Here is a 15191-nt window from a genome sequence, read left to right on the forward strand (position 1 = left end):
AAATATTGTGCTGAACTGTTTGGTACTTGAGTGGATTTAGCAGTCTGTAACAAGTGATATAATACCATCTTGTGGACTAGAACATGGCTGGGATCTTAAGTAAACTGTTTGAGATCAGTCTACAGCCCAGAATTCATTCCTAATATAGTTCACGGAGAGTGCCAGACACTACGCTGTAACTACCCAGGTATACACAGGCTGCGATAATAAGGCTGGAAGTGATATACAGAAACGAGCTGGCAGCGATAGCCACTCCCAAGAAATCTTGCCAAAGAAGCTGACTGCAGCTCTAGGCCAACATATTTTACCTTTATAAGGAGAACTGGCTCTCCTTCCCCCGTCCGCTTCAATCACATGAATCTCTTGGACAGTAAAACACAGTGAAGTATGGCATCGCTGAATTTAGGCAGAAGGGGAGGCTGCTGGCCTTAGTTTACAGAGTGCTCCAGCATGCCTCTTGGACAAATCGTCCCTGTCTCTATTGGTTTTAAAACCCCAATGTCATTCTGCCTTTCAGCTCAAAAAAGAGGCAGCATTTGGAAATAGAGTTTTAAAGGAAATTGTTTGAGCTATCCCCGAGGCGAGAGGTACATTCTGAAGACATACATTATGAATGCCGCTCTCGGATTTTATGTCAACGATACTCTGCTGAAGTAATCTCTTTGTGCAACTGAAAAGGAGCAGTAAAGAGGGCACATGAGACACTGTTAGGAGTCTTCACTCTGTGTGGCATATACACTCAACAAATCATCAAAATCCCCGGGGCAATGTGTCAGTATCTGCTTATTCAACGTTGAAAACCCCTCAGACTTGGGGTCAGTCTGTTAAAAGTCCTCAACAAATATGTGTCACCCACAGAGCAAAGCTAACAAGTATGCATTTCCATCAAGCTTGTATGATTAGAATCAACCCATTGAATTCCTCTTTGATTTGACGGCCCTCCGTCTGTGTCTTATTTGAGAAAGAAGGCAGAATTAGTCCTCTCGTCTGCAATGCACTGAAACCTGCTGGGATTAACAGCCACATTGCTGAGTTAAAAGACTATATTTCAATATGTGCTAACCCAACACCCACACACACACCTCATTCCCGCACTACAGTGACATTTCACTTAGGTGGCGTAATGAGAGGTTAAAAGACTGTAATTTGCAATGTGCGTCATTATTTTTAAAGAGCGTGGAGAAAAAACCCAATAAGCAAATGCAGGTGCATCGCATTTGATGTTCCTTATGCTGAAATACTATTCCTATTCACCTTCTCCCTGTACTAGTGCCATTCTGAACAAAAACTCTGTGTGTTTCAGCACCACACATGCAGATTCTTCAGACGGCCTGCTCGCTATCATCCCCATGTTAACCCCTGGCTTTATCTATTTGTGTATATCTTCCTTTCTTGTACGAGTAATCCTGCTTTTGTGGTCCAGAGCTGAAAAAGTGCCACTTAGTTTCCTTGGTTCATGTCTGATATCATTGAAGAACCTTTTAACTTTAGTGGCTAAAAAAGTCTACACAGACGTAAGATAGACATAAAGCTCTGAACGGAGATTAGAAGTGATGGCAATGCTGCAGAAACATAGAGGTTGTGATTTGGCAGACAATTCCCAGGGTGCAGCGGTTGACTGTTCGACAGATGCAGAGTAGAACGTGACACGCCTAGAGCGCATCAAGGAGGGAGTGTGTCTGTAGGAGAGCAGAGCCGCATGCTTTGAGGATATCATTAACTCAAGACACATCAGCACACATTAGTACTCTGAGGAAAGAGAAAGCAGCCTCCTGCAAATGCCAGTTGCTCATACAGATGGACAACTTTTGAGGCAGGTTCAGGAAAGGTAGAAGAAGGTATTTTGGTGTTTGTTCACTTCACATAGCTGCAAAGATACAACAGCTTAATGCATGCAGAAAAGAAATCAGAAAGAAAGAAGGACAAAGAGAGGACAATACCCGCTCATATTCTCACCTGGCAGGTCAGAAAAGAGCAGGATGCACTCATTGAAGCCGTTGGCCAGGAGACGGTCCCTGAGCTGCTGCAATATGGCCACGCCAATACAGAACGGGAAAGAGGAGTTACCCAGCAGCAGCGTGTCCCACAGGTGGAAGATCTTGTGCAGCGGGAACACATCTGTATGACGGGTGCAGAAATAAACACAACAAAGGGGAGATTTGACAAAATGACTGAATACAAGAGCGCCTGATAAGACAAATCCCTCGAGGGGTGCACAATAGGATCCTGCAGGCGGGACAATAGCATGCAACACGCGCACAGTGAGAAATGGGGAATCAGTTTGTACATAATGAGTGTGATTTGCATGTGCATAGCCCTTTTACTTAACATGGCTCTATGGCTTTAAAATGGGAAGCTCACTAAGCAATATTGTGCATTGGCAAGGTTGCCTGGAGGGATATTTGATGTGGGGGAGGCAGCTGGGAAAATGTTTTTAGGTGGGTGTTGTTGTGGAAAAATGACAGGAAGAACATCAGGGGGCTGAGGAGCTTTAGAGCAAGGAACCTGCACAGGTTATTTCGAGCCAACTAAAACCACATCCTGATAATGCGTCCCACTGCAGTTATTATTTCAGTCATATTACTTTCAGTATTGGAAAATGTAATGTTTCCTTCCTGTTGAGATTTATGCATGAGAACCAATACTGTCCACCGGTTTCTATCATCCTGCAGTTTGTTAAGGTGGATGCTGGGCAGTTGATGTGTGTGCGTGTGTTTGGAGTGTGACTGTGGTGAGGCCGAGAGGACAGGAGTTGTGAGAAAATGCCTCGGAGGGTCCGCGTCACATTAGCAGTCAGCTGGGCAGACTCAGTGCATGTGAGTGACAGGCAGTGTGCCTGAGTGTGTGTTTGTGTCTCTCTGTGTGAATTGAAGATGACCCTCCAACCTTGCCTCATATTGGATTGGGGACATTAGCAGTCAGAGGGGCACACCTCCTGAATACTGGACTCACACACTGCCTCAGGGGGAGGATAAGGGGGTAAAAGGGTCACACCTCACACTCTCTCCACCCTGGGAGAGGTCTTTGTGTGTGCGAGTGTGCGTGTGTTTAACTAAAGAATGAAATATCTGCACTGCAAAGGGCTGATCAAGATCAAATCGGCTACAATTAATGTAAATCACAGGTTGTGTTGTGTCTTAATGAGTGGGTGGGCTGGCAGAGTCCTAATGCAACTATCTTAAATTATATCAAGAAGGCAAAAAGCTATTCAAACACTTTCACTGTATGATGGAACTGTACCTAAGAGACACAGAGGTTAATTGCAAGTTATTTAATTTGTAACAATGATCTGTGACCCCAGCTATTATGCTCGTATTTCTGAGCCCCCGCTGTGCCGTGCAGAAAGATAAAAGCGTAATGCTGGCATCAGCTGACAAACTGCACGCTCAGAACCAGCCAAAAAAAAAAACACTTCATGTACCTCTCCTGCAGCACAGAAGGTGAAAACACTCATACATGATGCTAATTAGAATCAACAGATTTACACTATTAGGTGAGGAAACCTGCAGTTATTGCTAGAATCTATTATATCTCCCCATTTCCCAGTCTTGGGTTAGCAACATCTCAGACATGAAGACACCATCAACATCTAAAATAGAAAAATCACATAACTGCAGGCACTGCAAGTGTAATTCACAAGTGTAATGAGTGACACCTAAACTAATGCTAACTTGATGAAACTATTTTATTTTACTCTCTGTGCACACTGGGGGATGACTAAACAATATAAACACCATACAGTATAATGCGGTCAACATTCACATCAAAAGCTACACTCTTAAAAATCTCCCTAATTGAATCAACACTCTCACAATACAAGCTCGTATGGCCCAGTCTGCACGTAAACAGATATTTTCCTTTATGTTCTGGCCTCTCGTCTACAAACATAAGATGTCTTCTAAGGTGCAGCTTTCCAAAAACTCTGGTTACTGTTTATCAGTGTGGAAGTGTAAAACGGAGAGTTTGGGAAACAATGACATCATCTCCTCAATCCGTACATGCCCATTGTTGCTTTGTGTCATGAGTATACACTAGAAACAATAATGGCGGACTACCGGTTTGCTACGATTTGCTAGCACTGCTTGGTCTATTTACTACTTTACACTTAAACTTGCTGTACCATTTCACAGACGAACAGAAGCATCTGCTCTGCCCAATGTGTTTGCTCCACCTCAGTGTCTGCGGTTTTAAGTCCGCCAGCAACGACGTTTTTGATCTGGCTTGGTCAAACCAGCAGATGGTGGGACACCTTCCAGAGTGGGATTGCTATCAATGAGGATTGGAAGGAAACGTTTGCATGTCCAGAGCATCACTCGTATGTTTGAGTGAGCTCTGTCATCCTTACATTGAACAGGAATCAACAGCGGTGTTTGTGTAGGTGTTTTTAAAAGGGTAAAAAAAAGTTAGTCTGAACACTACTACCTTTATGACGAGACAAAGCTGCTGAAGACAGCTAACACCTGCAAGCGCTTGTTGTTGATTTCTGGAAAATGTCTGTATACGTGTAAACAGGGCCTCAACAGATGCTGAACATTACAAGCTTCACAACAGGCAGCAGACACTGCAGGGCTATTGTAATGGAATCTATGAGAAAGGTGCTTTCTGCTTATTTTGTACAACCCCAGCAGTGCACATATGAATATATCTTCTCATAGTGACTAGCTCAAAACTTTTAAAATCGTAGGAAAAAAATAGCTGCAGAGGTGTTTATGATGACCTCTACACTCACAGGCGCTCTTGAAGCTATATAATGGAGGGAAAAGACACAAAACTACAATTTAGGGCACTCGAGTCTGTAAAAATGAAGACGTTTTTACTAAATATGGGCACAATAACTTCTAAAAATACATCACACCCTCCTCAAGGTTCTCCTGAGGAAGGCAAGCTGGCCGGTAAGTGTTGATGTATTTTTATAATGTATTAAATCCATATTTATTACAGCCTTTTTATTTTTACCATCCTGAAATAGAGTCTGGAATTGATTTTGTCTGCCACACCCTATCCATGGATCTAGACGTGCTGTATTTTTCCCTTCCAAATGTTCCCTCAAAAGTCTTCTCACGAACTGTAGGTTAGAGTACATTAATTGCACATTTTCAGCTGACTGTAAAATCATGACAATGTAATCAATATTCTTGAAATTGCTGTGTGATAATAAGAACCATCCCAACACCCACAATGGCTTATTAGCTGCATTCCATAAAATATATCCCAGGCTGTTTGTTATTGGTTCTTATTTGGTGTTATTTTTCTATCTTGGTGCATTAACAGTCGTGTGAGTCACTACTTCGATGCAGAAAATGGTGCAGACTGGCCCACAGGGAGCGCTATAATAAGCCTGTAAAGTCTACAGCTCAGTTCTGCCCCACTGTTTAGTCACAGAGTCACAGAGACGTGACACTCGGTACAGACATGTGTCTGCATGCAAAAGACCTTTGCCTTTTAAAAAGCACAGTATAATGGCCTCCATCCATTTCTGGGTGGCATCTGGGATCATGGGAAAAAAACATCTCTTGAAACAGTGTAACACACCAACGATCGGCAAGATAAAAATCACAGGTGAGTTACATTACAGGGTAGTTACTTCACCTTATTTGATTTAAAAAATATACTTATTAGCATGTTACTTTTAAACAGTAGTGGAAGAGATATTTATTAATATACTTAAAGAAGTATTTCACTTCTGGAAAGATGGTCTTTTCATAAAACTAAGCTGTCAGTGCAGCAGAAAGACGCAAATAGTTTTGAATTTGGTGTGAAAAGATCACAGAAAACAAAAAAAAAAGGGCTGTGGCATTTGCTTTTGCTCAAAAGGTAGAAAATCTACAACTACCAGAATGCACAGCACCACATCAGAACAAAAAACGCTCCTGGTGAGGGAGACGTTATGCGAGCTGGTCCGTTTTGACACAGGAAACAATATGGCGGCCGGCTGGTAACAAACAATCTTGAATTACAGTAAAACAGTGAGCTAAAATATGTTTTTGAAAACATCTGATGTGAGAAATGGGCAATGCAGTAACAGATCTTGGTTAATATGCACATACATACAATAACATTGCACTAAATATGCTCACTTTAATCCACTGCTCATTATTATTATTATTATTATTATTATTATTATTATTATTATTGTTTATTGCTGTTTCTTGTATTTTTTTTTACTTTTTTTGCATGCCTAGGTTTTTAAGTTTTTAAATTTTGAAATCTTAAATCTGACTCTTTCCCCTTGACTGCTGTAACACTAGAATTTCTCAATTGTGGGATCAATAAAGGTGTATCTTATCTTATCTGATCTTATATATTTGAGCAGTACTGCCTAGTTTTATCATTTGATCTCAGTATTTACAGCCACTGTTCAATGTACAATACAGGTACTGTAACAGTATAACCCTCACTTCCTGTTCACAAAATTCTGTATTAGTCCCACACAGTACACTAAAATATGCTTCTGAAGACATTTTAGGTGAGAAATAGGCAATACAGTGGCAGAATCTTGGTTTTTATTTGATCAGCGCTGCCTAGTTTTACAGTTTGATCTGAGTTTGAGCGTCTATACTCTTTTTGTCTGTGGTGGTGGGCATACGGAAATGCATGCAGTACAATCCGTAGTTTGAGCAACAACCCTAAAGCCAGCTAAAATCTGTTGGATGATGTGATTTGAGTAGGGAGAGGTAAGGTGGGGGGAAGTTTACCACAGTTTTTTTCACATATATTACCCACATTATGATGATACAAAGCTGGTTGCAAATCAGCAAACTATCCCTTTAAGAATGACCCATGTCATAATTGGATTAATATTACTGATGCAATAACATTTAATAGCTATTTTTGCTTTATAAACAGTAGCTTTGGATAGTTTTAACTATAAAAATGTTTTTTATGTAACATCCCTGAAAAGTAACTCAAGCTATGCATGGAACTGTAGAAGAGTAGAAGTATGAAGAAGCAAAAAATTTTTAATTTTTGAACCAAGTGCTTCAACATTGTTTCCAAGTACAGAACATAATCAAATGTGATTAGTTACTTTCCACTACTGGCTTTAAATCAACTGAATTCAAAACATGAATCAGTCATGTATCCTGTTATAGATCATTAATGACGACTGAGGAAACTCTATCCACTGATACAGACTGTAAGATGCAGTTGAAAGCTCCACAATGCTAGTAAGTGGACACTGAGTTGAAATTTTCTGTCAAAATATTTGTGATGTCTGTGGCTGGCACTTGTAAGCTTTCCCCCACAGGGCGGAGAAACATTGCTGCAAGCTGATTTTAAAATGTGTCCAGATAAATACAAAATACACATAAATAAAAGATGAGCTGCTGAAAATCTGAGGCAGTTGTTGGACTGAGCGGTCGAGTCCTCTCCCTTCAGAACTGGAATTAATTAGCAGCTGGAATAAAGGTCACACAGAGAGAAAAAATACAAAAACCTACAAAACTGGTCCAAACTAGACCCACTGACCTTTTCAGGCCCTTTCATTGATTCTCTAATTGAAGCAGACTCAAAAATACCCCCCTGAAAGTTTTGGATTATGCTCAGTGCCACATCATATCCACAGTGTGAGTGCAAAGAAAAGCTACTTACGTGTAAACATAGTCAGGAACCATGGAATAGCATAAAGCTGCGTGGTAGAGAAAAAAAAAGACACAAGATATGAGCACATTTATGAGATAATGTAGCATTCATTTGTATGCAATATTCAGTATGTCGAAACAAATTGCTAAGAGCTCAAATGAAATAAATGAACTGCTTTCCCACTAGAGAGATTTCCTTTAAGAAATGCAGCACACATGGCTGCACATCTCTACGGCTTCTGAGAAACAGAAACGGCAATAAAGAGGAAACTGCTGAGTTTGGGTATTAGTCAATGGGGGGAAAGCTAACAATGAATCTCATTATACAAATCTTGTCATCCATCCTTCTTTTCTCCCCTACTTCACTCTCTCCATTCCACACTTTCTTCCCTGGAGGAAATGCATAAAATTGAAATTAAAGACAGCGCATGCACACACGCACGCCACCATTAACCACCTGTTATAGCACCTGCCAATTGCTGGCCGCCGTTGCTCAGGCTCTGTTATATTCAGACGCGAGAGGTCTGGAGCAGAGTGTGCAGGAAGACTGGAGCTTATCTTGGACAGTTAATTGATAGCTAATTGCGTAGGAGCTGGTGACAGTAGACCCCCCTCTCTGCCCAGGAGTGATGACCAAGAGAGAGAGCCGCTGCACCGAGTCTCAGCCTCAATTTCGACGGTTTCTGAGGCAGGACTGTGAATCCAGCCAGATTGGTTTAGTGCAGGTGTAAATGGCAGACCCGGGAGAGCAGATGTGGCCAAATTGAGAATGGCCTGAATCAAACCGCTGGCCACATGCAATCTGACTCTTTGGCTTCAGGCATTACAGAAGCACAATCCTTGAACACCACCACATTTCCAAAGATTACTTGTGGTTTCTGCGTGCTTGCACAAGACAAACTGTATTTAGTTCGCCACGTTTCGGTATGCATATATGGGAAATCAAATCCGTTTCATACTGCAGTGACATTTGGTGTTTTAGGGCCGATGGATTTATTGCCTCAGTAAAACAATAGTTCGCTGTCCTCTGAAGTTCACCGAGGAAAAAGGGGATTTATGGTGTGTAAAGTCTAATTGCTGGGATTGACATCAAGCATGAAAGCTGTATCAACAAAGCTTGTTCCAATATCATCCTGGCCTAACAATGAAAACAGCCGCACAGCACAAAGTAGCCTTTGAAAGATGAGTCAATGCTGGTGGTGCTGTACATGCAGTACGTGTCGAGTCAGCATCATAACAGCATGCTTCCCTTTGAAGAGCCAAGTCTGAAAAACGGATGAGCGAGATATTAAAAGAATCACAATGGGACATCTGTTCAAGGTGAGGCTTTGGTAAAAAACAAAACAAAACACCAACAACTACAGCTAACATTCGTGCAACAAGCCAAAGTACCTTTCCTAATTTTCTTTTTCCCCACACACTGTAAAGGGGCAGTGTGTAGGATTTAGTGGCATCTAGCATTGAGGATTGTCGATTGCAACCAGCTGAAACCTCTCCCTTGTGCCAAGCCTGAACTCCCAGTTAGGATTCCTTCACTGTTCATTGCCCAGGAGGTTTTTAACAGGTGCTGAATCATCCCCGAATCCTCCTCCACCCCAGCATCTAGTTAGGTGTTCGCCATACAAGCAGTTGTATGTTAAAAAAATCAATGTTTTTCCAATGCCGCTTGTCTCAGAGAGGCTGCTGACTATAGTGGCTGACACCAAAAGGGCCCTACTGTATATAGAGCCAGTGTTTGGTTTGTCCGTTCTGGGCTACTGTGGAAACATGGCAATGCAACATGGCGGACACTGTGGACAAGGACCTGCTCCCTATGTAGATATAAATAGCTCATTCTAAGGTAACAAAAACACAATTCTTATTTCCAGGTGATTATACACTAAAGAATACATACTTATTATATCACATTGCATTTCTGCCAACACACCTCTCTAAATCCTACAGACAGACAGTCAACAAGCACAGTTTTTGTGCTTCACTCGCATCACTTTAGAAAAGGAGCTGCAGCATCAGAAACTGCGAGGAGGAGGAGGAGGAGGAGGAGGCTTTAATCCCTGACTCCTCCATGATAAAGACCCCACTTTTCATCGGGTAATGTCCCAGGGGGCGGTCCACAGGTGACACACATTCATCAGTGCGCTAACTGAACCCCCAGAGAGACGGTGGAGACTTTAACCTTGTCACTGTCTGAGCAGGGCTATAAAGAGGGAAAGCGAAGGGCAGCAAGAGGTGGCACAGAGTAAGAGAAATAAGGTAAGCCTGGCAGAGAGGACTATCATTAAGTGTGCCTGGCAGACATTAGCTGCTGTATAAATCATCACCAGTGGACTATAGGGAGATGCTGACCCTCGCCACAAATTCTGGAAAGGAGGATGTGGAACAAAAAATGTCACTGACAATGACAAGATATACACGGTGATCTACGGACGGTCATTTCCTTCGGCCCTGATGCGGACAAGAAAACCAGAATAATTTCTCGCTATCTTTGACTTTCCATTAAAGGTAAACTTAGGAGACAGTGTTGCTGTCCTAGTGCGTCCTCCACTAGTGTCGTCAGTGTGTCAGGACACTTGCACTCCTGGTGACTTACGTCTGGGATGAAGCCAATCTCATTTAGATGGTTGCTTAGCTCTGGGTCATGGAAGGCAATCATTTGGGAGAAGACGGTCAAGTACTCTGGAACACAGGCAAAAGGGCGAGAGGTCTGTACATAATCTATTGTGTAGCTTGTGTGCTAAAAAGCTGAGAGGCTGAAAGGAAGTGCACTCAATCGAACAAGACTTTACTGCAGTGATACTCAACTTGCAGCCCGTGGGCCAAATCTGGCCCTTCACAGGCTGCCTGCTGGCCTGCCAACCATTTTCTGATTCACAATTTTCAAAAATGACTCATACAGGGAATTATTTTGTGCTTCAAATGCAGATAAGGTGCCAGCGTGCGTAACAGGCATCAAAATAAAGCTTGTTTATGAAAAGAAAAGTGCCAGGGGAGGATCCAGGTCCTTAAATCTTAAGAAACGCCCCTGTGTACACCTGACTTGTGTGGGGCTGTTGCATGGGATTTGCCTTGTTTGTTCATTTAATCTGATAAGTATTATTAATGTTTGTTTATAAAGGGCAAAGCAAGTTGAGTGTCCCTGTTTTACAGTCAGTAGTAAGAACACAGGAGGTATCACACAAGCCATAAACATGCTCAAAATTACCTTATAATTGACTGTATTTAAGAAATCTGCCATCAAGCAATGAGATCTTACAGTTCAGAAACTTCTTTTGTAAACTATTTGTTGCTTAAAACAAACAGACAGTGGGGAAGAGTGGAAATGTGACAGTTTTTGTCTTCAATGTTTTTCAATGAGAGACAGAAAGCCCACATGTTTCAGGTGGACTGCTGATCCACGGCGCAACCTTGGAAACTAACTTGAGCACATGTCAAATGGAAATATTGTAATGCTGCGCCACCGCCATTCTTCACACTGTAAATCAACAGAGGAGCTCCGACCAGACAGATAAACATTAGCCAGCTCTCCAGGGCATCAAGCAGTGGAAAGGACGGATAATAGCCACATTCCCCACAGAGTTCAAGAGGTGTGTGGTGTAGCTGTTTATCAGTCACATAGGAATTGCTTGTGACATTTCTCTGCAGGCTTTTGCGGTTTCATTTGTTTCCCTATCTCTAAATGATGTGGCTCAGCTGCAAACTCCATTAAGACAAACTGAAATTAGTTTTCACAGCTTAGGAACAACATGGAGCCAAAATTTAATCAACATTGAGCTGACGGCCTGATGCTCGGTGCCAGCCAATGATAATTTGTTTTTGAACTTAGCTGAATGCTCTGGCCATGTTTAATACTTATTACTTAACCTGCAGTGGCAGCTGACTGCATTAGCTTAAAAAAAAACAAAAACACTGGAAGGATGAAGCAAGGAAGATAGAAAAATGAAGCAGAGTGTGTAATTTATATTAGAATCAGGACAAAAAATAAGCTTTGAGATCACAATGCTGCATTTAACTCATTCTAGTATATCTCACCTTGAATGACATGAGAGTTGTCCTTCAGAAAAAAGTTGTACAGGTACTTGGGGATGAAGGCAGACATGCAGGCATAAGCCAGGGCTGTGAAGAGGAGGAGATAAGAATGAAAGGAAGCCAAAAACTTAAAAAAGGCAGAAATAAAAACACTCATCAGTGACAGCAGTATGCTATTAGAATATGAAGTCTTACCTTCATTATTGAAATTCAAGTAGAGGAACGGGGCACAAAGTGAATCCAAACCTGGGATGATTAAAGGAAAATCAAAAGCGGGTATAATACAAATTTGCTTTAGAGTCACACAGTTGTAACTGATGGTAAGGAGGGCAGTTTACAGGGTGTGACGTGAGCACCATCTAGTGTCCAGTCATGTGTAGTACAATAAGGAATAGTGCAAATGGAGGAAAGAGGGGAAAAAACAGAAAAGCAAAAAAGGGGCTGGCAAAACATAAAAGAAACACCCAGTGAGACAGGAAAAGAAATTGACAGAGGAGTGTCTGACCCTGCCAGTAGACCAGGTCGGGGTGGGAGACCACCCAGGCTTTCAGCACACGCCTGAACTTGATGTGGCCCTGAGGAGATGACAGCAGCTCATCGTACTGGTGGCAGCGTGGGATGTCAACCTCAATCTGTAAGCATGCACAAAAACACAACCAACAAAAAATATATATTAAATCAATTTCAAAACTTCAAAGTAACTCAATATTTTACTTCTGTCTAGTTTTAAACAAACAAGTCACCTGTCTGTCAGTTGGTATGGGAGTATCCTTGTCTATGCTCTCATACTTGGCTTGAATGTCTCCCTGTTAACATGAATAAATAAAGATAAGTGTAATGTTAAATTTCAACACAAAACTAAACTTTCTGTTGTACCTCAATGCCCAGCAGTGCTGCCCACGCCAGGCCTCGAACAAGAGGCGGAATATCCACTCTGGCCTCTTTCCATACGAGGTTCTTCTTGTAAGGATAGGCCTGAAGACAAAACATTTAACACAATATAATACCCAGATTCAATTTAACAATAACCTGTTTAAATAATAATTGTTACAAATATCATCATCATATTGCAGTTGAAACAATCACCAGGCTCTGACATATTTATAATTGGGAGGACAGGCTTATGTGTGCAGCATCCCATGTTCATTCTGATTCACAAAAGAATTGAGTGGCTTTTGTGTCTGCTAAACCTACACAAATAAGACAAAAAGAAACCATGGAATTCTCAAAGCATGTGGGCTGCCAGGCAAACAGCCTCTCAGTGCTCCTGTGCTATTTGTGCATATTTAAAGTGAGTAATGTTCATACATTCTGTGCAAAATAGCCCCTTTCTATGTGATGAACCTCACTTTTAAAACAGTCCACTTCACAAAGATCAGTGGCAACAGCTACAGCTATTAGCTTCCTCAGAGAGTTGGTATTAAGTGAAGTACATTTAAAAGGGGTGTCGTGATGAAAATCTTTAGTTTTTCTTTTTTCTCTGCCATTGTTCTTCATAGTGTCGTCTTGGTGCAAAGCAACATTTATTTTTACCACATGGACAGTTTTAATCAGGCCAAAAAAGGGGCAAATTGCACTCAGCTGCAAAACTCTATGGGTGTGTGGATGAGCTGTGATATCATTAGCACAATATATTTGTGAATCAGACCAGGACTGATAGCAGTTGCAAGTGATACAGTATGCACTTTAGCCTTCACTAATTTCCAACCCTCAAACACAGACTTGCCAATTGTAGCACAGCATTGGCCAGCTACGACAAGGGTCTAAAAACTACACAGCTGTGCTCCATAGACTCTCACACAATTGTTTCAGATTTCTGCATTTTCACACTGGTTTTGTGGATTTTAAGCTAAATGTTGTGCCCGATGCACGTGTAAAAATGATACTCGTTACTGGGAGAGGTTTCTTTCCAGTTTCAAATCCAAAATCAAACCCTGAAAGTGTAGGGTTAGCTAGCTAGCTAGCTTCTAAAGGTATAGCCTACTGAATATATATATATATACACAAATGTTGCTTTTGCTTTTTAATAATTATTACACTAAATATAGACCTACCTTGCTTTATAGAAAATAGTAAAGAGAAACATTTTTTTGCTGATATTCAACCAGCTGTGTGTCATCTTCATGTGTGCAAATGAACGATTTTTGGCTTCCCGTGAAGCTTCCTGCCAGTCCGCTGGTGGCATGGGGGAAAGCCAAACACTGTTCATCTGCACACTGTGGGATGACACATAGCTGGTTGAAAATTGGCAAAGTTTCCCCTTATATTCCCTGTCCTCTGTCTCGATCGTCAGGTGATGAGGTGTTTCACTTACACTGTGATCTGCAGGTTTCAGCTTCTAACTGTCTTCACCTTTTTAACCTGTTTTTGCTGCTGAGTGAGTTTGACTTACTGTCCTTATCTTTCAAATGCATATTGTAAACCCTTTTGTCTGCTTCTCTTTGAAATTGCTTTTTTATTTCTCCCGAAATTTGATATTCCCTCAGGTAGTGCAGTTAGTAACAGTATAGGTTCCATGGTGGCTCCGAAAGCTTGAGAGACCATCACAAAGGGGCGGGGCTTAGCAAAGGGTCAATTCATGGTGCTGCCAGCCATCACAGTCATTTCTTTGTAAATTCACCCCTGAGTGCATGTGCAATTTAAGGGACTAGTGTTTGGGATTTAGCGACATCTAGCGGCAAAGTTGCAGATTGCAACCAACTGAATAACCTTTACTTAACGTAAAAACATAAATGGCCCTCTCTCGAGCCAGTGTTTGGTTTGTCTGTTCTGGGCTTCTGTAGAAACATGGTGGTACAACATGGTGGACTCATTTTAAGCTAACAAAAACACAACAATTCTTGGTTTAAGGTGATTAGACACTAAAACCATAGTTGTGAATATTATATTACATTTCTGCCAATGGATTCCCTTAAATCCTACACACTGCTCCTTATACGTGTGTGCATGTGTGTATATATGAATTTGTAAGGAGCCCAGACCTTGAGCAGCCTGTCAAAGAGGATGATGCGGATGAGTTGGTACTCGGTGTCTCTCTCGCGGATGATGAGTGGGAGCGTGACGGTGGCCGACAGCTCATTGCTGCTGTTAGACTGGGGCAAACTTGACTGTCTGAAGGAGGGAGAAGTAAAGGGAATATGACATTACCCGAGCCACAATAAATGATGGGTTGATGTGAAAAATAGTGACAGGGGAAGAGAGGGCGAACACAGCGAGTTCAGGATGGAGATTGCTTACTCGTCTTCCAGTAGAGGGTAATAGGCTTCTCCTGCGACATCCTTCAGCCTCTGAAAAAGGAGGAGAGAAGCTTCAAAACACACGACAAAGATTCACAATTCATTTAAACTCTGTTCATTTTGAAACAACTTACAACATTAATTAAACACCCACTATTACCCAAGTGTGTTTGTCACCAACACAGTTCAACAGCATTCAAAAGCAGGGGCACATTAGACAAAATAAAATAATAAAGTGATGCATTGTTTCTGGAACAGCTGTCAGCTGGTGCAATAAACGAGCACTTATCAATACAAACAATATAAAGGTTAATGAGAGCAATGTTGTTGAAATGTTTTCTTCCCTTTG

At 41.6% G+C, this 15191-nt stretch overlaps 1 protein-coding gene across 3 annotated transcripts in view; it reads right to left on the bottom strand.

The window, feature by feature from the left end:
• tbck (TBC1 domain containing kinase) overlaps positions 1-15191 on the bottom strand; it is a 72244-nt gene that overhangs the window by 47315 nt on the left and 9738 nt on the right. For all 3 annotated transcript variants that reach the window (XM_078166255.1, XM_033625388.2, XM_033625387.2), the window contains exons 13-22: positions 14844-14893; positions 14588-14717; positions 12483-12581; positions 12350-12412; positions 12112-12238; positions 11802-11852; positions 11610-11693; positions 10171-10256; positions 7591-7627; positions 1957-2118 (exon numbers count right to left, since the gene is read on the bottom strand). In XM_078166255.1, the coding sequence (XP_078022381.1) occupies positions 1957-2118; positions 7591-7627; positions 10171-10256; positions 11610-11693; positions 11802-11852; positions 12112-12238; positions 12350-12412; positions 12483-12581; positions 14588-14717; positions 14844-14893 (889 nt within the window). The remainder of the gene's footprint in view (positions 1-1956; positions 2119-7590; positions 7628-10170; positions 10257-11609; positions 11694-11801; positions 11853-12111; positions 12239-12349; positions 12413-12482; positions 12582-14587; positions 14718-14843; positions 14894-15191) is intronic.

This window comes from Epinephelus lanceolatus, chromosome 3 (genome assembly GCF_041903045.1).
Source record: "Epinephelus lanceolatus isolate andai-2023 chromosome 3, ASM4190304v1, whole genome shotgun sequence".
Classification (NCBI taxonomy): domain Eukaryota; kingdom Metazoa; phylum Chordata; class Actinopteri; order Perciformes; family Serranidae; genus Epinephelus; species Epinephelus lanceolatus.